The 27,696-nt window shown below is 39.9% G+C and overlaps 2 protein-coding genes across 10 annotated transcripts in view; one reads left to right on the forward strand and one right to left on the reverse strand.

Moving 5' to 3' along the window:
* The first annotated feature begins 213 nt into the window (after positions 1–213).
* ZFX (zinc finger protein X-linked) overlaps positions 214–27,696 on the forward strand; it is a 65,172-nt gene continuing 37,689 nt past the window's right edge. Inside the window, exon 1 of one of the 7 annotated variants that reach the window (XM_032619223.1) lies at positions 214–232. The gene's annotated coding sequence lies outside the window, so the exon portion shown is untranslated. Of the gene's footprint in view, positions 233–7,090; positions 7,609–7,762; positions 8,172–8,196; positions 8,545–27,696 lie in introns of those variants that run through there. The other 6 variants (XM_032619221.1, XM_032619219.1, XM_032619224.1 and 3 more) reach the window with 6 other exon arrangements.
* Positions 16,376–17,879, reverse strand: LOC116747331 (protein tyrosine phosphatase type IVA 1-like). 3 transcript variants are annotated; one of them, XM_032619231.1, is made up of 2 exons: positions 17,589–17,879; positions 16,376–17,507 (listed from the first exon to the last, which is right to left on the reverse strand). In XM_032619231.1, the coding sequence occupies exons 1-2, from the start codon at positions 17,673–17,675 to the stop codon at positions 17,148–17,150; spliced, it is 447 nt and encodes a 148-aa protein (XP_032475122.1). In that variant the 5' UTR covers positions 17,676–17,879; the 3' UTR covers positions 16,376–17,147. The 3 variants fall into 3 exon arrangements, with proteins under 3 accessions (XP_032475122.1, XP_032475121.1, XP_032475120.1); XM_032619230.1 differs by having other exon boundaries at positions 16,376–17,273; positions 17,349–17,879; XM_032619229.1 differs by having other exon boundaries at positions 16,376–17,879.

Genomic DNA, 27,696 nt, shown 5'->3' on the forward strand with positions numbered 1-27,696 from the left:
CTGAGCTGGGACAACGTGAGCCCGGAGCTGTGTGTGCCGCTCTGAGGGAAGCCTGCCTGCTCCCACGCGGAGTGAGAGAGCTGAGGCAGCTGGAGAGCACAGGGATCCTGACAAGATCGTCCGAGTTTCTGAATCCAGTCCACTTAAAGGCCAGCACCGCCACTTTACTGGAATGCTCGAGGGTTAAATGAGAGCGTTCACGGAAAGCACCAAGTGGCGTGTGGAACTCAAGGTAAGCCCTCAATTAATGATGACTTGTTTTCTCCTACCGTAACGATCACAGGGTGTTTTCCCCTTGTTAAAAGTTGTTGCCAAATGTGTCTGTGTGTAGGTAGTTCATTTTCCCTGAAGTGTGGCAAGTTCTTGTGGTCTGCAGATACAGGTCTTCCTCAAGCTTAGGAAGACCATTTTCTCGAAGATCTTTCATTGCGTGTCTTGGCTGGGAACAGCGAGTACCTGGGTGCTGGCGCTCCCTCTCTGTTCTCCATATCGATCGATCGTCTCTCTCGTCGTTCTCTCCTCCACCTCTGCCTGATGAGTTCCTGGGGGCGTGCACGTGGGTGACAGTGTTAATCCCAGGAGCGCTTGACTCCTTCCTTGTTCTACCCCCAACCCTCCTGGGCCACAGAAGGCCTGGGAGGACGAAGCCCCTGGCTGCCATGAGGCAGCCCCTTTATCCGGAGGGGTCCCCGGGGAGATGGGCTTTGGCCATTTGCCGGGCCAGGGCCTCTCTGTCTTTCTAGCAGCAGTGCTGGCAGGTACCTGCCATACACGACTTCTCAGTGACAGACTTCAGGCAGAGTCGGGGGAGGAGCGGCAGCTCTGCAGGATCCCACAGACCACTGCTGCACAGGCCTAGCCTGGGCGCTCAGAGGAAATGCAGAAACTCAGGCCCCATTCAGGACCCACTGCATCACAAGGAGCGTTTCTCACAACATCTCCAGGCGATTTGGTGCCCATTAACCTTTGAGAAGCTCTGCTCCAGAGCACAGGCCACTTTAACCCTTTTGTTCACGATCCTTTTGTTTTTGTTTTCTTGGTCTACTCACAAAGTCATTCTTTACAGCAAGAACCTTCCCAGACTTTATCACCAGACCAGATCACGTCATGTTCTCTCTATTGCTTACTTCATCTTCATGTGAATTTTCCCTTAATGCAATGTTATTATCATGAAGTGGGGGCTCCAGTGCCAGGGACTAGGAGTCTTATATGCACGGTCCACACTTCACTGAAACTTTAACTTTACTAGGTCAGATTCCTGCTGTGTCCTTGGCTCGCCTCACCTTTTGGAGAATTACGAAACTTTCCACATTTCTGCCAGATGCTTCTTCCTGTTTTGTTCTCAGTTTGGGCTGTTTGTTTCTATTTGCTTGATGTCTGTATGCAAAAACAATCAAAAAACATTTGTGGTTCATGTAAACACAGAGCACAATTCAAATTTGTTCCATATGAGATTCTCTGAAGAGGAATTCTTATGTCCGTAGTTGGTGAGAATATTTTTCCTTTAAACTTAAGGTTGAATGATCGTTTCTTTTAGCATATTTATTTAATGTATTTTGGGGTGAAAAGTAATTATGTCATTAAAAAGGAGTCTGTGTTCAAAATGTGGAAGGTTTTTCAAGAGCTGCTTTAACAAATGTTGCTAGCTGAAAGGTCATTCTGTAAGATAGTTATGTTCTTGGCAAAAATTTAAAAGCATGAGCACATCAACAGTTGGCGCAGGAATGGGGAACTGGGAATTCTCTTCTGCTGGAGGGAATGTATATTAGTACAGTCATTTTGGAAAGTAATATTGAAAATGTACCATATCCAGCAATTTTACTTCTTTATACTCCAAGAGAAAGTCTTATAAATGTGGGCAAAGAGGCACTTACCAGGATATACTAGTATTTCTTAAAGTACTGTTGGTGTGTGGGCTTGGTTAAATTGCAGATCCCTGAGTCCTATAATGTACCTACTAAAAACCAGAATTTAGCAAGGTGTTGTTTAGCAAGGTGTTGTTCCCTTCCAAAATTGAAAACCATTGCTGTTTTCATAATGTTGTTCTAATTTTATTTATTTTATTGCTTAATTATGCTAACTGTTTTGAAAATAAGTGGTGTTATATGGTCCACAGAAAAGTGAGAAAGGAAGCAACTAATATCTGTAATGCTTGCCTTACTCCAAAGAGTCTTTGAAATTTGAAGATAATTTTTGCTTTGTATGTTTATTTGTGTTTGTTTTTTAAACTTACTATGGAAAATTTCAAATATATACACAAAGAGAATAATGCATCAAGCCCCCATGTGCCCATCCTACAGCGTCAACAACTGTCTGCTCAAGGGCAATCTTCTTTCATTTATATCCCCCACCCACTTAACCCTCAACCTCTTTCCCGCCCCCAGCCTCCCAGATTAGCTTGAAGGCCATCTATCGTAGTGTATCATTTTATCTGTAAATATTTTGATAATGTATCTCTAAAAGATAAGGGCTCAAAGATATAATCACACCATCTTCACACTTAAACCAGATTAACAATAATTTGTTTATATCAGCATTTATCCAGTTAGTGTTGATAGCAATCCAGTCAGTGTTCACATTTTTCTGATTGTCTCATTTTTTTATACTTATTTGTTTGACTCAAGTTTAAAATAAAGTTCATATACTTCAATTGATTGATATATTTTTTATGTCTTTTCTCATCTGTTGGTTTTCCCTCCAATGTTTTTTTCCTTATAATTTATTTGTTGAAGAAAGAAGAGCCCATAGTGTTTCCCACCATCTAGATTTTGTCGACTACATTCCCTGTTGTTTCATTGATAAGTTTCTCTATCCTTACATTTCCTGTAAATTGGCAAAGAGCTAGGGGGTTGATCAGGTTCAGGTTTGATTTTTTTGGCCAGTACATTGTGTACTTCAATTATGAGGCTTATGTCTGGCTGTCACTCTCATTAGCAGCTATTGATGATTGTTGCTTAGATCCGTTGATTTATTAGTGGTTGCAAAATGGTGACATTCTAATTCTATCAAGCCTTCTTCATGTATTAGTAGGAATACTTCTATTAAAAGAATATTCCTTTCATCAACTATTTGTTTAACCTGAGGTATAGTTCATACAGGATAAGTACTACTTGATCTTTCCCTTTACTAGTTTTCAAAATAATGGTTGGTTCTCTAGTATTCTCCAAAGGTGATCATTTTTTAGATATCAAGATATAATGCGGGGAGGTAGGGAGGTGGGAGGGGGGACAAAAAAAAAGATATAAGGCACATGCTATAAAATTCACCCTTTTAAAGTATATGATTCACTAGTTTCTTATATACTCACAAAGCCGTGCAACCATCACCACTAGTTGATCATTTTTATTTACTTATTTTTAAATTTTTATTATAGTTTTAAAATATTTATTTATTTAGGCTGCTCCAGGTCTTAGTTGTGGCACGCGGGATCTTTGTAGCCGCAGGAAGGATCTTTAGTTGCAGCCTGCATGCGGGATCTAGTTCCCCAACCAGGAATCAAACCTGGGCCCCCCGCAGTGGGAGCGCAGAGTCTTATCCACTGCGCCAGCAGGGAAGTCCCTAGTTGATCATTTTTATTTGTTTTTTTTCTTCGTTTGTTTGTTTTGTTGTTTTTTTTTTTGCGGTACGCGGGCTTCTCACTGTTGTGGCCTCTCCCGTTGCGGAGCGCAGGCTCAGGGGCCGTGGCTCACGGGCCCAGCCGCTCCGCGGCATGTGGGATCTTCCCGGACCAGGGCACGAACCCGTGTCCCCTGCATCGGCAGGCCGACTCTCAACCACTGCGCCACCAGGGAAGCCCCCTAGTTGATCATTTTTAAAAGCCTCATTATAAACTCAGGAGCATACTTAATGTGTTTTGATCCATAGCAATTATTCTTTTAACATTCAAAATTTTTCATCTTTAGCCAACTGGAGCCTCTTTAAACTGGCTCCTGAGACCTTTTGACACTTTTTCTTTTCTTTCTGTTATGAGGAGATATTCCTGGTTCATCTTGTACTTTTCTGCTCCAGCCCAGGAATCACAGGAACCCTGATTCCTTTAGTGGAAAATTGTATATAGAGGTCCCAATCTGGGTGCCTGGGGTGCTCATTATTACTGGTTATTCTAGACCTCATATATTGATTTTCACCTCTTTAGTGGAGCTAATTTGTTTGCTGTGTCCTGTGATTTATAATCCATGAAGTAGAATTTAGCTATTGGTGATTTTCAGGAATTAAACAATGTCTTATTCAACTGATGATTCGTGTGAAAAGTACTGTTCAGAAACCACCTAATTGTCAGTCATTGTTTATTTTAAAATTATTTCCCTTGGGGAGTGTGTGTGGTTTAAAGACTCAGAGTAAAAATTCTTACTTGGCATTAATTATAGTCAGCTGAATTCCAACATGATGCAACTTGCTCATGTTAAGATAAGTATCAAGTACCAGATAAATGGTAAATTTTTATAGGGCATGCTTAGTTCAATAAAACTATGGTCTCTCTAGGGGAAAGTAAATATTTTTTTAACCTTTGGGATATAATGTAATGAATTACCACAACTTTATTCAAAAAGGTCTATATTTCTCATAAGCTAATAATTTATTGTTTCTTATTTGGATTTCCATCAGTCGGTGATGAGGAATGAAAAGCAACAGCTTCTTTTATTCTTTTTTTAACAGCTTCTTTTCTGAATAATCTTTTTCTGGAAAAATGATTGAAAGGCCTTGTATTATTCCTGGCTCAAGGACCTATAAACATGTCAGGGATTTTTAGTTAAGTTATTAAAACACTGTCAAAACCTTGAGTAGTTGCTTTTAACTATCTAATATACATTAACAGCTCTGAAGGAACAAATAAATTTTAGTACATAACCAAAATCCCTTTGGCTGCTTTGAAACCATCTATTTTGTATTCACAGCATATGCCTTTGAAATGTTCTGCTCTCAATCTCCCTAAATAAAAGTTCACTTTATTGTGTGTTTATTTAGGTGAGAAAATGAAAGCACTTAAGAATGTTTGTATTCAGCCATACACAGCCTCCTTATCCTGAGTTCCCCAAGGGCAAGCACCACATCTTTTTACTCCCTCTGCTCAGAATTCTCTAGGTCCCTAATACTAAAACAAGAAAAGTATCAATGCAAGAGAGGCTGCAGTAGGTCCTTTAAGTGCAAGGTGTCAGGGGCTTAATCACTTAGTGCTTGATTACCAAATGCTTTCAGTGATTTTAGGTGTCTTCAAGGTCCTACTGTGAATATTTTCACAACCTATATTGTGTTTTATTACATCGAACAATTCCTGATCTCTGCTGTTCACACTTCCTTTGAGCCTTCACTTTTATCACACAAGAATTTTATATTAAATGTAATTCCAGTAAAATGATTTTTATCATACACTGTTTTTTACAGCCTTCCATAAATGGATTTGAAGTACAAATTATTTTCCCTTTTATAAAACGCAAAAAAAAAAGTATAGCTGACCTCATCTGTACAGTCATCTATAGAATAATCTTTGTTGGACTCCAGTAATGGTTTATTTAATGTAATTAATAGAACTAGGCCATCCTTTCCTTTTTTCCCATCAAAGTTAAGTCTCTTTATGGATGAAAAGTAATGGCAAAAGGCTCTTTAAAAGTATCGATACCTAAACTACTTCTGGTTTTGTAAACTGAGCAAACATCTTTTTTGTTTATGTTCCTTGACACTTTTTTCTTACGTGCTAGTGGACTTAGAAGTATTTGATGGTAATTATGGAAGAACTAACAAGAATGCGGAAGTATTTGATGGTAATTATGGAAGACCTAACAAGAATGCTGACATTAGGTTGTGTTCATGTTGCTTACAGTTACATGGTTGATGAGACCCCGTCCTTGACATGCCATAGCATTAAAAGGAAGCCCTTGGAAAGTACTTAAACGCTGGTTATCAATATTTTGAAATCACATTAGTGTAGGTATACAAGCTATTTCTCTTTTTTTTCACTTGAAAAAAATATTAGTTTTATTTACCTTTCTGTGAATAGTCTATATCACAGCCCAGTGGAATTTTCTATAAATGATGAAGACATGTTATTTATCATTTAATTGCTTGAAAAAAATCAAGGTTAAAGCCTTGAGAGGAAATTTACCATCAAGTACTTTCTCAGAGATTACTTCTTTTTTACTACATTTAAAATTTTATTTATTTATTTATTTATGGCTGCATTGGGTCTTCGTTGTTGTGCGCGGGCTTCTTCTAGTTCCGGCGAGCGGGGGCTACTCTTCATTGCGGTGCACGGGCTTCTCATTGCGGTGGCTTCTCTTGTTGCGGAGCACGGGCTCTAGGCGCGCGGGCTTCAGTAGTTGTGCCTCGCGGGCCCTAGAGCACAGGCTCAGTAGTGGTGGCGCACGGGCTTAGTTGCCTCGAGGCATGTGTGATCTTCCCGGACCAGTGTTCAAACCCGTGTCCCCTGCATTGGCAGGCGGATTCTTAACCACTGGACCTCCAGGGAAGTCCCTCAGAGATAATTTCTTACTGTACCTTTGCTTTTCCTTTTTGAAAGCAATTTTATAATTGTAAGAGGTCTGAGGGAAAGGACAACTCGCATTCTGGGAGTTTTAAAAAAGTTATGACAGGAAACTAAAATACAAGGCCTCTGTATTTGAAGAGATTTCACACCAATATGCTATTTGCCTTATAACTTTTGTTTTATTTACTCTTTAGAAGTATACTTATCGGACTTCCCTGGTGGTCCAGTGGTTAAGACTCCGAGCTTCCAATGCAGGGGGTGTGGGTTTGATCCCTGATGGGGGAACTAAGATCCCACATGCCGCGCAGTGCGGCCAAAGAATTCAAAAAAAAGAAATATCTTTATCTAACATTTAGTGAGTTAAACGAAGAAATAAAGCATATCAGATTCGGATTAATGTAAAGGCTACATCATTTAACGTTTAACTAGTAAGTTTTAAACATAATTTGGGTTCCAAGTTCAGTATGGAAAGAGCATAAAAATTTCAGTAACGAAAATGCAAAATACACATTTTTGGGGTTGATAAATGTTTTATTTACTCAAATACATATTTTTCTTTCTCTCCTAAGTCTTTTTAAACTTTGAAAGGCTTAAGTAGTTTGTAAAAAACACCCAAATCCCAATTCTGCTCCTCCCTCTGTATTTATTAAAGAATGTGAAAAGTTCATTATTTATGAAACAATCACACAAGACATATTTCATAGACTCTCCTACTTTGAAACACGGTTATAGAGAAAATATACACTAAAAATTCGTGTTCATTGCAATGTGCGAAACCAGTTTCAAAACGTAACCCTTATTTTTTCCGCCGTAAACTAATAAAATCAATTAGGTTCTCTGATTGAACGCTTATTTAGAAAAAAAATTAAACGGTTTGGTAGGTGCTCTAGGATAACCCTTCTCCCCCTCCTTTTGCCCACGCACCCATTTAGACTTGCAAGCCTATTTTCATTTTATTTCAAAGATTTTTTTTTTTTTAAAGCGAAGGCAGGGGACGGCGGGGGTTGCTAAATTTATCTTCTTCTCCAGCCACGGGGATGAAGAAAACACATTTACTGCGGGCGGGGGTCTGAGGGCCTGCAAACAACTCGAGCAGGCGCCTCGGCCAGGACTGGCGCGGAGAGGCGGTAGGTCTCCGGGGAGGGCCCGGGGGGCGGCCGCGGCCCACGGGAGATGGTGGGGGGCGGCCGGGCCGGGTGCGGGCCGCCTGCCTCTCTGCGGGGTCGGCGGACCACGGCCCCGCGCGGGGTTTATGGCCGAGGCGGCGGCAGCGGCGCGTGTGTAGCGGAGGCGGCGGCGGCGGCGGCGGCGGGCGGGAGCGCGGAGGAGGTGGAAAGAAGGGGGGCGCTGTCACGGAGACTCCGGCCGCCGGAGACCCCGCCGCAGCGAGGCCACGGGCTTTCCGGTTGGAGGGCGTGAGCACGCCGACCGGGGCACCAGGGAGACACACCGGACGAAGGAGGGGGCCTATATACCCTTCCGCATTTTCCTGGGTCTCTCTCCCGGGCGGTGACGTGACGTGCTGACGGCGGGCCCGTGCCGGGGAGCTGGGCCGCTTTTTGTCAGCTCCGAGCTCGGCCCCTCCTCCCTCCCTCCGCCCGCCCCACCAGCCGGAGCCCGGCCCAGTGCTCCAGAGAAAGGCCGGCCTGCAGCACCCGCCACCGTCGCCGACCGCCCGCACGCCCGTCCGGTGAGTTCCGGGCGCCGCCGCGGCCGCGGGGCCTAGCGCGCGCGCAGGGGCCTGGTCCCGGCCTGGTCGGCGGCCCGCGTGGCGCCCTTCCGCGCTAGGCCAGGCGGTGTGGCGCGCGGCGCCGAGCAGGCCCCAAGGAGGCCGCAGTTAGGCCCGGGGAGGAGCCCGGCTGCCCTGAGCGGCGGCGAAGCCGCGCTCCGCAAACGGGCGGGGGTTGGGGGAGGGTCGGCCGGTGGCCCGGGACGCGGCCGAGGGGCCCCGGGTCGGTGCCGCGGCCGGCCCGGGGCACTGCGCGGGGGCGAGGCCTGGCAAGGAGGCGAAGGCTGCAGGCGTGAGGTGAAGGCCGCAGGCCGGCCGGGCCGATTTTCGCTATGTAAATATTGGTGAGGGGGGGAGGGACGGGGGACAAGATGGCGGCGGCTCGGCGCCTGCTGCAGGGGACGATTGAGGGGGTTGCTGGGAGGGGGAGCCGCCATCTTGAAGGCGGCGTCTGAAGAGAAAATTCCGCTACAGCCCGTAAGGGGGGGTCGGAGAGCGGGCGGCGGCGGCGGCGGCGGCGGCGGCGGCTCCGGTGACGGGTCCCGGAGGCCCGGCACGGCAGCGTGTGCGCGCGGAGGGGGCGTGCTCGCTCCCCACAGCGGCCATTGCCCTCGCCGCCATGAAGTGCGCTCGGGCTGTAGGCGCTCGGCGGCAGCGCCACCTTCCTGCCCTGCCTACCGCAGCACCCGTGACTAGCTGCTGCTTCCGCTGCATTTTAGCCGAGCTGCCGCAGGCGGCCTTCGTCGGCTCCCGGGCGCCGGGGCCATCTCGTTACTCAGCGTCCCCGGCCCCGCGCCTTTCCCCCGCGCTTGTTACGGGTCACTTGAGGGTCCGCCCAGGCATGTGGACTCACCACGGCAAGTGGGACCCCAAGACATTTTATTTTTACCCCAGCAAAGTCACACGTGAATTAGAGTGCTTTAGATGCGGTTGTTTTCCAACAGCCACTGCCTTTTCGAGTAAAGAAAGAAAGGAATAAAAATTTTTAAATGGATAGGAAAGAAGTTCTCACTCTTTCACGTAGTAAGAGGAAAAGTGCAAATTGCACAGCACGGAAACGGAGAAGTAAAAATTTTACGGAGTCGTTTGAATTTCATTAATTTGGAAACAACTTTCTAGAAAAGGTGCATTTAAGCTATTAGCGATCTGTTGGTAGTATTTACTTTCTTTCAGGAGTAAGAAAAGGGCAGAAGGTTTTATTTTTTTACTGAAGGACAACGTAATGTGATGCAGTATTTATTGTTCCTGTACCTGCTATGGTATTTAGTTTCTCTATTTGATTAGAAAAATTCTAAGGTGGAATTCCACTCCTTAAGGTAGTTTTGATTGCATACTGCACTACTCTGAACTCGGTGCTAGGTGCTACGAAAGATCAAAAGGTTCTTGTAATGCAGACGGTGGCTCCAAGAAGTTCGTTGTTCAGAGGCAGATGAGATGAGGTGAAATGCACTGAAGTGCTGCCGGGAAGGTACAGCCAATTATTGGGATTTCAGAGGAAAACGAGGTTAGGTGACATTTCGAGAAGGTTGCTGAAGGATGGGTAGGACTTTGTTAGACTGAGGTGGAGGTGGGGAAAGGGCATTTCAAGGGTGAAGCTTCTTCAGAAAACAGCAAGTATGTGTACTTTGGCTGGAGTAGACGGTGTAGGTAGGGGAGTGGTGGCTAAATAAGGTGGATGGAGCTTGCTTTCCAGGTGGAGGGGCTTATACTCAATGGGGGAGGCCAGGGAGCCCTCAAGTAGTAGAGTGATGACACACCTGAGCCCGGCTTTATAGTCACTTAGCCCTTCCATTGGCCTAGGAAGTTTCAAAGTTGAGAGAGAGAGTACCAACCAGTGTTTCACTGCAGGAATGATTATCAAGAATGTTCAGAAGTTCAGACAATTTTGCTACTTTTTCAACAATCCATATCTAGTGGGCAGCTGCTCCTTTTTTCTGTCCTAATTTCTCACTCCAAGTAACTTTTTGCTCAAGAGTTATTATAATCTCTGTAGTCAACAAATGGGGAGGGGTTTCTAGCTTTTCTTTTACCGTGGTTGAAAATTACAGGACGAGTGCTGTGGGTTACTTCACGAAAATGAGGAATGAGCCTGTAAGTATCTCCATGGTAATTTTTAAACAAGTCAGTTTTGAAAAGTAGAACAGCGATGATTAAAAAGGCAGCAGCCTTCAGGTGGTCTTTTTGGAATCCCTGTTTTTCTATGTGGTAAGAGGAACCACCTTTTTGATTAAGAGGGTAATAACTAAGGCTGTTTACTAAGCTAAGCCTTCTCATGTTTTGATTAATATTTGAACTATTCTCGATGCACATTTTGGGAATGTGTTTCCTAGAATTTTATGATACGTAAGTTTATAGGTAGCATAAGTATTCACCAGAAAGTTGTTTCAGTTTTTCTATTTTTCCTAAACTGCAACAGGTCAGAGCAGTGATTGCTCCGTGAGGGGAAGGGAATGAACTGAATATTCTCATGTTTATCTTAAAGGGCTATGGTTTAGAAAAGTTTGAGAGACAGTGCGTTCTAGGAGGCTGACTAGAAGCAAGTTGCTAAAGCACTCTGTGGTCCTTGAGATGGTAAAGGTAAACGTAAACTTGAAAGAACCAGTTGCTTTGTATCTTGACAGCTGGGAAAGACATAGAATTCTAAAGGAGAATCGTATTGCTGCACACGCAGTGCAGCGGCAGGCAGTACATGTTCCAGTACAGCAAGAGTGGATGATTAAGATTAAGAGTTGGACTTCAGTCGTATAGTTAAGAAAACAGGAGTGTATGGTTTGGAAGGATTTCTGTCGGAAACAGTTAAAGTGCTTTTTGCCTGAAAGGGTGGTCTGGAAAACTGGTGGAACAACAACTGTCTTGGATAACAAGACAGTTAACTTGTGTATCTTTCAGATAGATGCAAGTTTCCTTTTTTAAAAACATGCTCACAATGCATTGAAGAAAAACTTTTTTCCATATTGCTTTTTGTAAATGCTTCCTCTCTCAACCTGCCTGGACTTGTATCGCCACTTATGACCTTGTTTGTACTATTTGTGTTTATGCACACTGGCAGTTCCAAACTTTTTCTTTTTTACTCTTAAACTCCTCAACCTGTCCTTGAAACCCCTCAGCCTCAGCAGAGATAACCTAATCTTTTACTTAAGTCAGAAAGATAGACAGCCATCTGATCTAAGCAATTGAATTTCCTTCCTTCCACTTCATATTCTTCCTTTGTCTCTCCGTAGGCTGTCCTCCTGTTCTTCACTTGTGGGAAGAATTGGCCTCCTTCAGGCCCAGATGCTCTGCCTGTGGGATCCACTGGTCCCAAAGGATGGAGCTCTGTCAGTGTGATTCTGCCACTTGCATCATTGCCCTCTAACTCTGCCGATGCCTTTTCCTCTCCTTATAAACATTCCTAGGTTTGCTCATCTTACAAAAACCTCAGCTGTCTTATCTCTCCTTTCACCAGCGTTTTCATTTCTTTTCATTCCACTTTTCCTAGATCCGCTGTTTCCCAAATTGGGAGACTTCTACAGCATGTCAGCAGGTGTGTTATATAAAAGTGTTCTTTGTTTCAGAAACTCTATACTTTCTCTGCCTTCTGTTATGGGATTTTCCTCAAGGTCAGTTGTCTATCCTGTTCTCTTGAATCTTCTTGCATGGTTTTGGTGCCCTTTACCATGCCCATCCTCTAGTTTCTCTAGCATTGCCTACTGACCACCTCCTTTCAGGTGTCTTACTGTCTCAACATGGCTGAAACCAAATTTATCTGGAACATAGTAGATGCCCAGTACTAATTATTGGGAAAAAAACTTTTTTTTTAAAGGCAGAGCCCCTAAAACAGCTCCTGCTTCTAGCTTTCTTTCTGTTTATGGCACCATCATTTTTCCAGGCTCATTCTTCTGTCTCATATAACAATGTAGGTATGTTTTAATATAGCATTTAACCTTTTATATTTTAGCTGTGTATTTGTATTTTTGTTATCTTTTCTAAACTCTGGATGTAGAGACAGGTTCTCATTCATCCTTGTCCCAGAGCATTACCTGGTACATGGTAACGACAGTAATCTAAAAGCAATTCTCTCAATTTTGGGGTGCAGAGAATTTTGTGTAGTTGAATCGTTTTCAACTATTCAAGCATCTGTCTAGTCACTGTATCCTTTGAGCAAGGGGTGTGCGTAGTAAGGCATATGCCACATAAGCTGAGTAGACCCTGCCCCCAGTGCTTAAGCTTGGGGTTAATATGGCCAGTGTATACTTAGTCCTGTCAAATTAGTTTTCCAAAGAACTTTTTATAAAATCCAGGAATCTTGTAACTATATTTTACTCAAAGGGAGGTAACATTTTAAGGAAGCTACGTGGCCTTGAAGAATACAGCCATTAGGATTGAAAAAATATTTAAAATTATGAAATATTTCAGAATTACTGAAAAGCAGGTATCGCCCAGATTTAACAGATATTAATATTTTATTACATATTTGCTTCATAACTTTTTGTGTATTTAAAGAAAGAAAACCTCACAGATTGAAGAGTGCCTCCCTATCCCATTCCTGTCTTTTCTTTGCCAGAAATAACCACTGTCCTAATATGTATGTACCACAAACAATGTCAAGTACTGCTTTATGTGTTTTAACTTTACGTAAATGGTATCATACTGTGTTTATCATTTTATATATGTATTTTTTCACTTAGCAATGTGTTTTTGAGATTTATTTATGTTGTATGTAGATCTAGTTTAGCGGTTCTCAGGAGTGTGCTCCAGGAATTCCCAGGGATCCCTGATATTCTTCCAGCCTCATTCTTTTGTACACTGCACAAGTACTGTACAGAGCCTCCACGAAATGTGATGTCATGATAGATTGAACACAGACGCAGTTACGGGAATCCAGCTGTCCTCTATTAAGCCTGTCCTTGAAGAGATTTGCAGAAATGTAAAACAGTGCTACTCCTTTCACAATTTTTTGTTTTGAAAAATAGTTATTTTAAAATGTTCATGTTTATATACAGTGGGTTTATTTCTTATGACTACTTTTAAGGTGTCTCAGATTTAATTTCTAATATAAACATCTCTAGGTAGAACCCACATAAACAAAAACTCTTTGAGGTCCTCAATTTTTGAGTGTAAAGAGGTCCTGAGTCCAAGAAGTTTGAAAACTACTGATCTGGTTCATTCATTTTACTTGTATTTTAATGTATAAATATACTGTGGTTTATTTATCTATTCTTAGGGAGGGGCCATTAGGTTGTTAGCAGTTTTCTGCAATTTCAGACGGTGTTGTTGTGAGCATCCTTATATGGGGTTCTTCTCTCTTGGGATTATAGAAGTAGAGTCGCTACATTCAAGAGTCTGTGCATTTGTCAACTTTACTGGGAATTGCCAAATGTCAAATTGTGTTCCATTCGACACGCCCATCAGCTGTGTATGAGCCTCTGTTTCTCCAGACCACTGCCAAAAGATTAGACTTTGCAGTTTTTTCCAATCTTTTAGGTATAAATGGTATCTCATTGCTGTTTTCCTTTTGCATTTCTTAGATTACTCGTGTTGTTGAGCCTTTTTTCCCACGTATTGTTAGCCATTTGGGTTTTCTGTGACTTGCTTGTGCCTATCCTTGGTCCATTTTTTATTGGACTGTTGCCTTTTTCTCATTGGTTTATGGTTATTTTTATATTCTGAATTCTAATGGCCTGTAGTTTTATACACTGAAAATACCATTTCCTAGTCTGTGACTTATTCTTTAGCTTTGTTTATGGAATATTTTTTTGTGTAGGACTTTTTAATGTGAAAGTAGTCAGTTTCCTCAGTTCTTTTTCATTTATGGTTTATGTTTTCTTGTATCTGCAAGAAATTCTTCTCCTGCCCCAAGGTCATAATGATACTGTGCTTTTTCATATTTAGGTCATTAATTCATCTGGAATTTTTTTCTCTATTGTGTGATATACGGATCTGATTTTATCTTTATTTATTTATTTATTTTTTAAAGAAGATGTTGGGACCCTCCCTGGTGGCTCAGTGGTTGAGAGTCCGCCTGCCGATGCAGGGGATATGGGTTCGTGCCCCAGTCTGGGAAGATCCCACATGCCGCGGAGCGGCTGAGCCCATGAGCCATGGCTGCTGAGCCTGCGCGTCCGGAGCCTGTGCTCTGCAACGGGAGAGGCCACAGCAGTGAGAGACCCGCGTACCGTAAAAAAAAAAAAAAAAAGATGAAGATGTTGGGGGTAGGAGTTTATTAATTTATTAATTTTTTTTTTTGCTGTGTTGGGTCTTCGTTTCTCTGCAAGGGCTTTCTCTAGTTGTGGCAAGCGGGGGCCACTCTTCATCGCAGTGCGCAGGCGTCTCACTGTCATGGCCTCTCTTGTTGCAGAGTACAGGCTCCAGACGCGCAGGCTTAGTAGTTGTGGCTCATGGGCCTAGTTGCTCTGCGGCATGTGGGATCCTCAGAGACCAGGGCTCGAACCCGTGTCCCCTGCATTAGCAGAGAGATTCTCAACCACTGTGCCACCAGGAAAGCCCCCTGATTTTATCTTTTTAATATGAATTTGCCAAGTAGTTCAGCCTTTCTCCTCACTAATTTGTAATGCAACTTGTGAAGTTTATCGTATTCTCACATATATACATGTTTCTACTTTCTTCTGATTTCATGGGTCTGTTTGACTATATACCTATACCATTCTGATTTAACAATGATAGCTTTATAGTTAAATCTTAGTAAGTGTTCTGTTTCTTTGGAGTTTTAAAGCTATTTTCCTTCCTTTGTTTATTTTTGGGTCAGTTTGTTGGTTTCTATGAAAAACTGTTGGATTTTTATTGTATTTACATCATATTTATAGAATAATATGTAGATACTTATAGATGTATGCTAAGTAGTGGAGCTGGGGTCTGAATCTGGGCATATTCTACTGCTTTTCATAAAGCTCTTGCACAACTTTTGTTAGATTTTTTGCTAGAAAAAAATTTGTATAATTTTTGTAATTGTGAATAGGATTTTCTTTTAGATACTGTTTCTGTATTGATCACGTAAGCTTGCTGAACTTCCGTATTACCATATTTCATAGATTCTGAAGTACATCCCGCCCCCATTTTAATATGACAGAGGTTCATACAGATCTTCGTTTGATGGTGTCCTATAATCAGTGTTGTCCAGGTAGCAGTCACGATGTAGTTATTGTTTTTACATGCACATACTTGGTCAAGACTCTTCATTTTGTCATCACTTAAATGAGTATGTGCATTGTTGTGTTTTAATTTCACACCCAACAATACAACTGAAGGCAGAAGGAATTGTGAGGTGGGTGTCTTACTGGAAAGAAAATCACATAGATAATTATGGAGCATTTTAAGAAGTGCTGCATCAGCAGCACTCTTGTTGGTAGAGAACAATATTGTTAGGAAAGATTGAATAGCTTTGAGTAGAAAAGCATTCCACAGTAGAACCCTGAATGTGAAGTTTTAGGAGTACTCTACCAATTTCTTTCTTTTTTTTTTTTTTTTTTTGCATTTCATCATTTATTTAATGTTTAAGCTCTCACACTAGATTTTTACAACCTGGTGAACACTGACAAATTATTTCCCCCACAGAACTATAACCACATGTTCACAGACAGTATAAATATATGGTTGAGCTAATGTTAATACACATCACCATTTTATCAATTACATAATAAAACAAATTGTCAATTATCCAAATATTAAGTTACACAGCTCAAAAGGCATATAAAATATTAATGTCTGCTCAATTCATTAGCAGAAACCCTTTTTTTTTCCCAAGAGAGGTTGGGAATCACACTTCAAACAAAAATAAAATGGTAAACAACTTCAGATAAGTTTGAAAAAAAATTACAAGAATTTCAGAAATTTTATGATTAAGAATTGTTTTAGCTACAATAACAAAGTATTTCCACCTTTTAAAAAATACTTACTGGGGCTTCCCTGGTGGCGCAGTGGTTGAGAGTCTGCCTGCCGATGCAGGGGACACGGGTTCGTGCCCCGGTCCGGGAAGATCCCACATGCCGCGGAGCGGCTGGGCCCGTGAGCCATGGCCGCTGGGCCTGCACATCCGGAGCCTGTGCTCCGCAACGGGAGAGGCCACAACAGTGAGAGGCCCGTGTACCGCAAAAAAAAAAAAAAAAAATACTTACTAAGTTAAAGCACATATTCTACATGTTCTGCACAAGACAAAGGCAACATTTTACTAAAAATATTTAATAGCCCCCTCCCATTCTTTTTTCAGGCCCTCCCTGTAGATTGTACCCCAAAGTGCAAACATTGAAATTAACTGTAAGGCTTTTTTGTCTGGAGACATTAAAGACATGTGCTTCTTTTACAATGTAGATTTTCAAAATGGAGGTTTTCTATAACAGCACAAAATGAGATTTATAGAAAGACATTAAATAATCACTGTAAGACTTGGTTAATTAAAAAAAACCAAAATGAGCAAATCTGATGTATACTGGTATGAATGTGGAAGACCTAAACATATTGTGAGCAAATAACATTATAGGCCCTACTTTCTATGTTTGAAATGATGGAAGGAATAAACCACATAAGGTCCAGAGTTTTCTTAGTTCCTGGGATTTTAGTTCTATGTGATACTAAAAATATCTAAGTATTGTGCTGGGTATTTCGGCACCTAGTCTTTCTAAATTTCTTATATATTGATAAGATTCTGGCATGGAAACAGATTTAAAGACATGACTCAATACTGCATGATTTCAGAAAAGGTCAATTGGTACAAACGATAATAAGCACATTTTAAATGCTGAACAGCAAGAATCCTTTGCTGTGTGTCCAAGGAGGTTGATCATAACCCAGACACAGAAGTTGCAATTCTGCCAGGCTTGTGGCCTGGTAAAACTGCTTTTCGACACTCCTGTGGAAGCTTCATCAGACTTCATGAAGCTATCGTGCTGGCTAACATGTACAACAAATTCCGTCCTGTCTAGGTTCCACTTCCAAGCAATGGCATCAGGCACCCCAGTTATATTGAAAGCAACAGTTGTTCCTATGACCATTGGAGTTTTTGAAGCGCAGCCGCATTTTAGGATGATACTTCTCCAAATACAAAAGTTGCTTGCTGTTGAAAGCTCCACGCTGCTTTTGTCTTATCAACTGTACTGCATCTTCATATTTCATTCCACCTTCAATTAATGCTAGGGCGACAAGCACTGGACCTCTCCCAAGGCCTGCAACACAATGAACGGCAATACAACAACCAGGGTCTTCGTGGAAGTTAATTGTCACGAGACTTAACCAATCATCAACAGTCTGGTTAGATGGTGGTGCGCCATCATCAGAAGGCCAATCGAGAACATGGATGTCTTCTTTCTCCACAAGAGTAGTGTCATAAGTTGCTTCACATATTCTTGCTGTTGTGGTAACTCCATACTTCTTAAGTTCCTCTATAACTTTGTTTAAGGTCGCATTGGTTGGATTAAGAAATCTCATGTTCTTATAAGTGACTTCCACAGGAGCTGGGTGGTTCATTTGAGCCATGTTAATTTAGTTAAAAAAAACACTCAATAAGGTTTATGAAGGAATTTAAAAACCTGAATACAGGAATGATGCAAAGAAACTGAGTCTACTTCAATATACTCCACTTGAAATTCTCAGTGCTTTTGAGTATGAAGTTGAGAGTAATGGGAGATGAAATGAACCTCCTAACAAGAAGCAGCAATTCTTCAATTCAGTGATACTGAGGCAATAGAAAGGAAGTGCACTGAGCTTTACCCCATGCAAGTCAGAACTCTTGTAAAAAATGCTCTGTGGATTTCAGTTCAACCTTCTGTGTCCAGGTTAACCACTCTTATGGGGGCTTCTTGGTAGAGTAGTCACGAATTTCTACAGTTCATTTGTCTGCACAGAAGTTGTGCTGTGCCTGGCAGTAATCTCCACTGCCCTTCAGAAACTCCATAAATGTATGATCAAGAACACCACAGAACTGAGGAATATGTCTACTCATCGAAGATTGTGGCCTAATCATACACCCGGTCCTGAGGTGGCGGTGGTGGCAGGGCCAGGGCGGCAGCTTCGTGGGCAGCCGTGGGGTCACCGGACTCCCAATTTCTTTTGCTTCTATTTTTTCTTCTATATGTCCACAGGATATGATGAAAATATGTCTAAATAAGTCTAAAAGAATTGTCTTGATAAATCTAAAATGAAATTTCTAGATAATAAAGTATAGCATCGGTGTAACTGGCAGGATATTTTTCTTAGATGTAGGTAAAACAAGGATGCATCTTAAAATTGGCAGTATTTTTAGATTCAATGAAATGTGGGAGTAATAGATTATTACAGTTTATAATTCTTGTATTTTCTAAATAGGTGTGTGTGAGTAAAGATGTTTTATTTCTTCTTTTCCATTCCTTTTTGCCTCCTCTTTCTTTTTTGTTTGTTTTCTTTTTCTTCTACTTCATTGACTAATGCCTCTAGCACAGAGTTGCATGAAAGCATTGATAAGGCATCACTGTCCACGTGCTTTAATGGAGTGCTTCTAATATTTTACCATTAAGGATGATATTTTCGTGTTTTTTTTTTTTTTGGAGGGAGGAGATATTTATTAGTTTATGTTCTCTTTTACTTAGCATTTTAGAGTTTTCGTTGATTTTTTTAATGTTTTTGCAGCATCTATTCGTGTGATGAATTGTATTCATAGATTTTGTATTTTAAACTGTCTTTGGAGTCCCTGGATATTTGCATCCTTTTGCTATTGCCATGTACTTTTTCTTTTTATGCTAACTTCTTAAGATGTGTTGCGGAATAATTCTTCTCCTTTGAAACAAGTTGTATTTCATAGATATGATCTGTTTCTGGAAGCTTATAAGTCATCTGTGAAACTGTCTTTGCCTGGTGTCTTTTTTTGTGAGTTTTTTGATTAATAGTTTGTTTCATGGTGATAAGTATTTTTGGCTTTTCTCAAGTTGTTGTTATTTATACAAAATGAACAGTATTCTAGAAAAATATAAAAATTCAGATATATTGGTATAAAATATAGGCTTCTCTAATGACTTTAAAATGTCTAATTTCATTAATTTGTTCCTTTTTTTTCTGATGAGTACTGCCAATAACTTGCCTATATTAAGGCTTTTCAAATAGTTCTTTTTATTGACCATTTCTGTTTCTGCTCCATATGGTTAATATTTCTTTCTATTTTATTTGCATTTATTCTGACATTTAAAAAATTTAAGTTGGAAGTTTAGCTCATTAGTTTTAACATGTTTATTGGAGTATAATTGCTTTACAATGGTGTGTTAGTTTCTGCTGTATAACAAAGTGAATCAGCTATACATATACATATATCCCCATATCTCTTCCCTCTTGCATCTCCCTCCGTCCCACCCTCCCTATCCCACCCCTCTAGGTGGTCACAAAGCACGGAGCTGATCTCCTTGTACTTTGCGGCTGCTTCCCACTAGCTCTCGGTTTTACATTTGGTAGTGTATATATGTCCACGCCACTCTCACTTCGTCCCAGCTTACCCTTCCCCCTCCCTGTGTCCTCAAGTCCATTCTCTACGTCTGCGTCTTTATTCCTGTCCTGCCCCTAGGTTCTTCAGAACCAATTTTTTTCTTTTTAGATTCCATATATGTGTGTTAGCATGCGGTATTTGTTTTTCTCTTTCTGACTTCACTCTATGACAGACTCTAGGTCCATCCACCTCACTACAAATAACTCAATTTCATTTCTTTTTATGGCTGAGTGATATTCCATTGTATATATGTGCCACATCATCTTTATCCATTCATCTGTCAGTGGACACTTAGGTTGCTTCTGTGTCCTGGCTATTGTAAATAGTTTAGCTCATTAGTTTTTAATCTCTACTCTTACATGCTTTTAAAACTATAAAATTTCCTCTGAACTGTAACTGGTACTATGAATTTTATGTGAATTGATTTTTTATTATTTAGTTCTAAATATATTGTGGTTTTTATAATTTTCCTATTGCCCATTGAATTATTGAGACTTTTCCAATTCAAGGAAATTTTTTTGGGGGGTGTTATTACCTCAGTGACATTTATTTCTAATTTTACTACATTATAGTTGGGGGACATTGATTAATAATTTGTATTTCTCTATACTAACAACAAACAACGTGAAAATAAAATTTAAAAGCCAGTACAGTTGATTGATTGTTTTATATTTTGTTTTAAAAGCTAGTAGTACAATTTATAGTAAGATCAGTGAACATCCAGTACCTTGAAATAAACCCAACAAAGCTTACTAAGACCTTTAGTGAAAGCATTACTGAGAGAAATGAAAGAACTCATAAATGGGGAGAGATACGATGTTCATGGATAGAAGTATCAGTGTTATAAACATGTCAGTTTTCAACGAAGTCCCAATCAAAACCCCAACAGGCTTTGCTTTTTTTTTTTTTTTTTAAAGAGCACCTTTATTTATTGGGTACTTACTCTGTGCCAGTCCTGATGCTATTCTTGACATATCTAACTCGTTTCATGTTCCTGACTGCCTTAAGTGGGAAGTACTACTCTTTTTTTTTTTTTTTTTAAAATAAACCAGTTCTCAGATTTACATGGAAATGCAAAGGGCCTGGAATAGCAAAGGCTGTCTTGAAAAAAAAAGTTGGAAAACTTACACTACCATATATTAAAGCTTATTATAAAGATGCAGTGATTAAAATAGTGGGTGCAAGGCCAGATTGATCAATGCAACAGAATAGTGTCTGAGAGTAGACCTACATGTATAAGGTCAATTGATTTACAACAAAAGTGTGTTGGGATTTTGATTGAATGTAGAGGTTAATTAAGAGAGAATTAATACTACTGATCCAATATATTCAAGAGCAAGATTGATTTCTGTGTATATTTGTATTAAAAAAATCCCACTTAGAGTTTTCAGTTACTCTTACTAATGGTATTTTACATTTTTAAGTGTTACATAAGAAAGCTTTTGTCTTTAAAATAAAAAGCTTTTGCCATCAAGTATATTAATTTTAAACCAGCACATTTTATGAATTCATTCTGATATTAAGATTTTAGTTGATTCTCTTGAATTTCCTGGATAAGTCGTATATAAATAAATATAATTTCTTTCAAATAATAATTATATCTTGCATTTCATTATCTTATCTAATTGCATTGCCTATCAGTTCAGTTCCCATACAGTCTTAAATAATAATAGTGTTAGTGGGCATCCTTGTCTTAAGTTTGGCTTTAAAAGAAATACTTTCAGTGTTTCACCTTAGTTTTAATACATGTCTTTTGGTTATAAAGTGATACTGATATCATTCTCCTATCTAAAAATACATGTTGTAACATGAACTAGTTTAAGATTTGCATGTGTAGTTTTTAAACCAGCTTTACTGAGAGGAAGTTGTTACAAAATTCACCTTTCAAAAGTGTACAATTCAGTGGGATTTTTTTTTGGTAGATTCAGAGTTGTGCTACCATCACCAGTAATTTTAGAACATTTTTATCCCCCCAGAAGGAAACCCTGTACCCAATTAGCAATCACCTCCCACCCCCAGCCCCTGACAGTCTACCTTCTGTCTGTATGGATTTGCCTATTCTTCATGTTTCATATTAATGGAATCCTGTAATATGTAGCTTTTTGCATCTGGCTTCTTAGCATAAGGTTTTCAAGGGTCATCTATGTGATAGCATGTACTAAGGTTTCATTCCTATTTATTGTACTTTTTCTAACTTAAAAAAAATGTCTTTCTCTTCCAATTTGACTAGTTTAAGTAAAAAAAATAGATGTTGAATCTCAACTTTTCAGCATCTGTTGAGGCACATCAGGATTTTCCTTTTTTGACCTGTTAATTCGGGCCATTATTTGGTTCCATCCTTGAATTCTAGAATAACCATACTTTGTCAAGGTGTCTGTGTGTGTATGCACATGCATGTGTGTGCACGTGTGTGTGTCTATATATATATTATATGATGGATCACATTTGCAAAAACTTGACTTTGGATTCATAATTAACCATGTTTGTAGTTTGGTTACATTATTTTTGTTAGGTTTTTTTAAAAACGGTAAATTAGTTTTTTTATTTTAAGTTTTGAATTTTATTTTGTTTTTCTACAGCACGTTCTTATTACTTAACTGTTTTATACATATTAGTGTATATATGTCAATCCCAATCTCCCAATTCATCCCACCAGTACTACCACCCCCCTGCCACTTTCCCCGCTTGGTGTCCATACGTTTGTTCTCTACATCTGTGTGTCTGTTTCTGCCCTGCAAACCGGTTCATCTGTACCATTTTTCTAGGTTCCACATATATGCGTTAATATACGGTATTTGTTTTTCTCTTTCTGACTTGCTTCACTCTGTATGACAGTCTCTAGATCCATCCACGTTTCTACAAATGACCCAATTTCGTTTCTTTTTATGGCTGGGTAATTTTCCATTGTATATATGTACCACATCTTTATCCATTTGTCTTTCGATGGGCATTTAGGTTGCTTCCATGACCTGGCTATTGTAAATAGTGCTGCAGTGAACATTGGGGTGCGTGTGTCTTTTTGAATTATGGTTTTCTCTGGGTATATGCCCAGTAGTGGGATTGCTGGGTCATATGGTAATTCTATTTTTAGTTTTTTAAGGAACCTCCATACTGTTCTCCATAGTGGCTGTATCAATTTACATTCCCACCAACACTGCAAGAGGGTTCCCTTTTCTCCACACCCTCTCCAGCATTTGTTGTTTGTAGATTTTCTGATGATGCCCGTTCTACTTGGTGTGAGATGATACCTCATTGTAATTTTGATTTGCATTTCTCTAATAATTAGTGATGTTGAGCAGCTTTTCATGTGCTTCTTGGCCACCTGTATGTCTTCTTGGAAGAAATGTCTACTTAGGTCTTCTGCCCATTTTTGGATTGGGTTGTTTGTTTTTTTAATATTGAGCTGCATGAGCTGTTTATATATTTTGGAGATTAATCCTTTGTCCGTTGATTCATTTGCAAATATTTTCTCCCATTCTGAGGGTTGTCTTTTTGTCTTGTTTGTAGTTTCCTTTGCTTTGCAGAAGCTTTAAAGTTTCATTAGGTCCCATTTGTTTATTTTTATTTCCATTACTCCAGGAGGTGGATCAAAAAAGGTCTTGCTGTGATTTATGTCAAAGAGCGTTCTTCCTGTGTTTTCCTCTAAGAGTTTTACAGCGTCCGGTCTTACATTTAGGTCTCTAATCCATTTGGAGTTTTTGTGTATGGTGTTAGGGAGTGGTCTAATTTCATTCTTTTACACGTAGCTGTCCAGTTTTCCCAGCTCCACTTATTGAAGAGACTGTCTTTTCTCCATTGTATATCTTTGCCTCCTTTGTCACCTTTGTCATATATTAGTTAACCATAGGTGCGTGGGTTTATCTCTGGGCTTTCTATCCTGTTCCATTGATCTATATTTCTGGTTTTGTGCCAGTACAATATTGTCTTGATTACTGTAGCTTTGTAGTATAGTCTGAAGTCACAAGTCTGACTCCTCCAGCTCTGTTTTTTTCCCTCAAGACTGCTTTGGCTATTCGGGGTCTTTTGTATCTCCATACAGATTTTAAGATTTTTTGTTCTAGTTCTGTTAAAAAATGCCATTGGTAATTTGATAGGGATTGCATTGAATCTGTAGATTGCTTTGGGTAGTATAGTCATTTTCACAAGATTGATTCTTCCAATCCAAGAACATGGTATATCTCTCCATCTGTTTGTATCATCTTTAATTTCATTCATGAGTGTCTTATAATTTTCTGTATACAGGTCTTTTGTCTACCTAGGTAGGTTTATTCCTAGGTATTTTATTCTTTTTGTTGCAATGGTGAATGGGATTGTTTTCTTAATTGCTCTTTCTGATCTTTCGTTGTTAGTGTATAGGAATGCAAGGGATTTCTGTGCATTAATTTTGTATCCTGCAACTTTACCAAATTCATTGATTATCCTGCAACTTTACCAAATTCATCATGTCATCTGCAAACAGTGACAGTTTTACTTTTTCTTTCCCAATATGTATTCCTTTTTCTTCTCTGATTGCCGTGGCTAGGACTTCCAAAAATATGCTGAATAATAGTGGCGAGAGTGGACATCCTTGTCTTGTTCCTGATCTTAGAGGAAATGCCTTCAGTTTTTCACCATTGGGAATGATGTTTGATGTGGGTTTGTCGTATATGCCTTTATTATGTTGAGGTAGGTTCCTTCTATGTCCACTCTCTGGAGAGTTTTTTTTATCATAAATGGGTGTTGAATTTTGTCAAAAGCTTTTTCTGCATTTATTGAGATGATCATATGGTTTTTCCTTTTCAAGTTGTTAATATGGTATATCACATTGATTGATTTGCGTATATTGAAGAATCCTTGCATCCCTGGGATAAATCCCACTTGATCATGGTGTATGATCCTTCTAATGTGTTGTTGGATTCTGTTTGCTCTTATTTTGTTGAGGATTTTTGCATCTATATTCATGAGTGATACTGGTCTGTAATTTTCTTTTTTTGTAGTATCTTTGGTTTTGGTATCAGGGTGATGATGGCCTCATAGAATGAGTTTGGGAGTGTTCCTTCGTCTGCAATTTTTTGGAAGAGTTTGAGAAGGATGGGTGTTAGCTCTTCTCTAAATGTTTGATAGAATTCACCTGTGAAGCCATCTGGTCCTGGACTTTTGTTTGTTGGAAGATTTTTAATCATGGTTTCAATTTCATTACTTGTGATTGGTCTGTTCATATTTTCTATTTCTTCCTGGTTCAGTCTTGGAAGGTTATACCTTTCTAAGAATTTGTCCATTTACTCCAGGTTGTCCATTTTATTGGCATAGAGTTGCTTGTAGTAGTCTCTTAGGATGCTTTGTATTTCTGCGGTGTCTGTTGTAACTTCTCCTTTTTCATTTCTAATTTTATTGATTTGAGTCCTCTCCCTCTTTTTCTTGATGAGTCTGGCTAAAGGTTTATCAATGTTGTTTATCTTCTCAAAGAACAAACTTTTAGTTTTATTGATATTTGCTATTGTTTTCTTTGTTTCTATTTCACTTATTTCTGTTCTGATCTTTATGGTTTGTTTCCTTCTACTAATTTTGGGTTTTGTTTTTTCTTCTTTGTCTAGTTCCTTTAGGTGTAAGGTTAGATTGTTTATTTGAGATTTTTCTAGTTTCTTCAGGTAGGCTTTTATTGCTATAAACTTCCCTCTTAGAACTGCTTTTGCTGCCTCCCATAGGTTTTGGATCATTGTGTTTTCAAAAAATGGTAAATTCGTATTGTAAAAAGAATTGAGGAGGCTTTCCTCCTGTGTTCAGCTAGCTTTGGGAAAAGCCTAGAGCTTTTTGAAAGGGTAACAGACATCTTCCCCGCCCCCCATTTTCTGGTGATTGGGTTCTCTATCTCTTATTGAGTTAATGCTTGTAAATTAACATTTCTCTTCAGTGTGCTAGCATAGAATTATAGACTGTTTTCTTACAAGTTTTTTACTTTTCCTGTATCTATGTGTTTTTTTCTTTATTTCAAATTATGTATGTTTGTGCTTCCCCCCAGTTTCCTCCTCTTTTTTAGATTATTATCTAGTAGTAGTTTCTTGTCTCCCCAGATCCCTGAAAAAAGCAGGCATGGATTTTGTTGGGGCGGGGTGGCAGGGAGTGCGGTGTAAATTAGCTGATTCCCTAGCTTTGCTCCGGAGAATGATCATGGGATTAATGCTGCTGATACTCTACCTGGCGCTGATACTCAGTGGAGCATGCCCATTGTTGGTCATGTGAGAAATAGGTTGGGAGGGGAGGGGGGATTAGATGAAGGTAGTCAGAAGGTACAAACTTCCTGTTATAAATAAATATTAGAGATGTAATGTGCAGTATGATGAAGGTAATTAACACTGCTCTATGTTATATATGAAGGTTGTTAAGAGTAAATCTTGAGAGTTCTCATTACAAGGAAAAGAATTTTTTTTCTGTTTCTTTAATGTTGTATCTATATGAGATGATGGATATTCACTAAACCTATTACGGTAGTCATTTCATGGTGTATGTAAGTTAAATCATTATGTTATACATCTTACACTTATAGAATATGGAATGTCAGTTATATCTCAGTAAAACTGGAAAAAAAAGATGAGCAAACAGAGAAAGAAAAAAAGAAGCAGGTCTGCAGGTGTATTGCAAACCAGCCCTTTCATTGTCCAGCCTGTTCTTTTTTTGTTTGTTTTATGATTAAAGGATTTATTAAGTTATAGGTACAAAATATACTGCTAATTGTATTAGCAGAGGATCAGTGTAAAAATGCTCCATAACTTTGCAAATGTCAGTTTAAAAATTTTGTTAAAGTTGTTGAAAGGCCTGATATTATATTCTTGCCAGTATTTAAAATGTACAGAGAACATTGTTAGTGTCAGCATTGAGTTTACAGAGCCTAACAGACCCAAAGTGATGTATTTAGGAAGAGCAATAATAGGAAGCATATGTGTTCATGTAGGTGAGGGAAAGTGTAGGGTATTAGGTTACTATTTTGGTGCATATATATAGAATTAAAAAAAAAAAAAAAGATTCTGACGAACGTAGGGGCAGGTCAGGAATAAAGACCCAGACGTAGAGAATGGACTTGAGGACACGGGGTGGGGGGGGAGGGTAAGCTGGGACGAAGTGAGAGAGTAGCATTGACATATATACATTACCAAATGTAAAATAGCTAGCTAGCTGGAAGCAGCTGCATCGCACAGGGATATCAGCTCAGTGCTGTGTGACCACTTAGTTCTAGTTGTGGCAAGCAGGGCTTCTCATCGTGGTGTCTTCTCTTGTTGCGGAACACGGGCTCTAGGCGCGCGGGCTTCAGTAGTTGTGACTTATGGGCTCTAGAGCGCAGGCTCAGTATTTGTGGTGGACGGGCTTAGTTGCTCCGCAGAATGTGGGATCTTCCCGGACCAGGGCTTGAACCCGTGTCCCCTGCACTGTCAAGTGGATTCCTAACCACTGCGCCACCAGGGAAGCCCAGAAATTAACCTTTTAAAAATTTCCCCTGACGGTTTTATTTAGTTTAACTCTTCTGTGTATTGTGTAGTTTAAATTAATCTCCATATTATGTCAAAACAGTCTCCATCCTTTGATCACATCAAGTGTTTCACAAAGTCCACTCCAGTATACCTCACCTAAAGGTGGTTATTAGAGGAGATCATGTGAGTAGGATTTCTGTTCAGAGTGTCAGCAAAAGCTGACACTAAACTAAACTAAACTAAACTAAACTATTTTTTTAAAACTTCAAAAAGAGTGATCCAAGGAGATTTGTTAGACATTATGATATACAGTAGAGTTTTATGTAATGAACACGGATAAATTGAGTACATTAAATAGCAATATTTCATAAAGGAGGCCGTACTACTTTACATAACAAAAACTAGGTGGAAAGCGTATGCACTCCTTGGGACTTCCCTGGTGGCGCAGTGGTTAAGAATCCGCCTGCCAATGCAGGGGACACGGGGTCGAGCCCTGGTCCGGGAAGATCCCACATGCCGCAGAGCAACTAAGCCTGTGAGCCACAGCTACTGAGCCTGCGTGCCACAACTACTGAAGCCTGCATGCCTAGAGCCCATGCTCTGCAGC

This window comes from Phocoena sinus, chromosome X, assembly GCF_008692025.1.
Source record: "Phocoena sinus isolate mPhoSin1 chromosome X, mPhoSin1.pri, whole genome shotgun sequence".
Classification (NCBI taxonomy): domain Eukaryota; kingdom Metazoa; phylum Chordata; class Mammalia; order Artiodactyla; family Phocoenidae; genus Phocoena; species Phocoena sinus.

Bases quoted from the DNA above. Each gene is read 5' to 3' on its own strand.
- LOC116747331 (XM_032619229.1), bottom strand. From the start codon at position 17,675: ATGGCTCAAATGAACCACCCAGCTCCTGTGGAAGTCACTTATAAGAAC.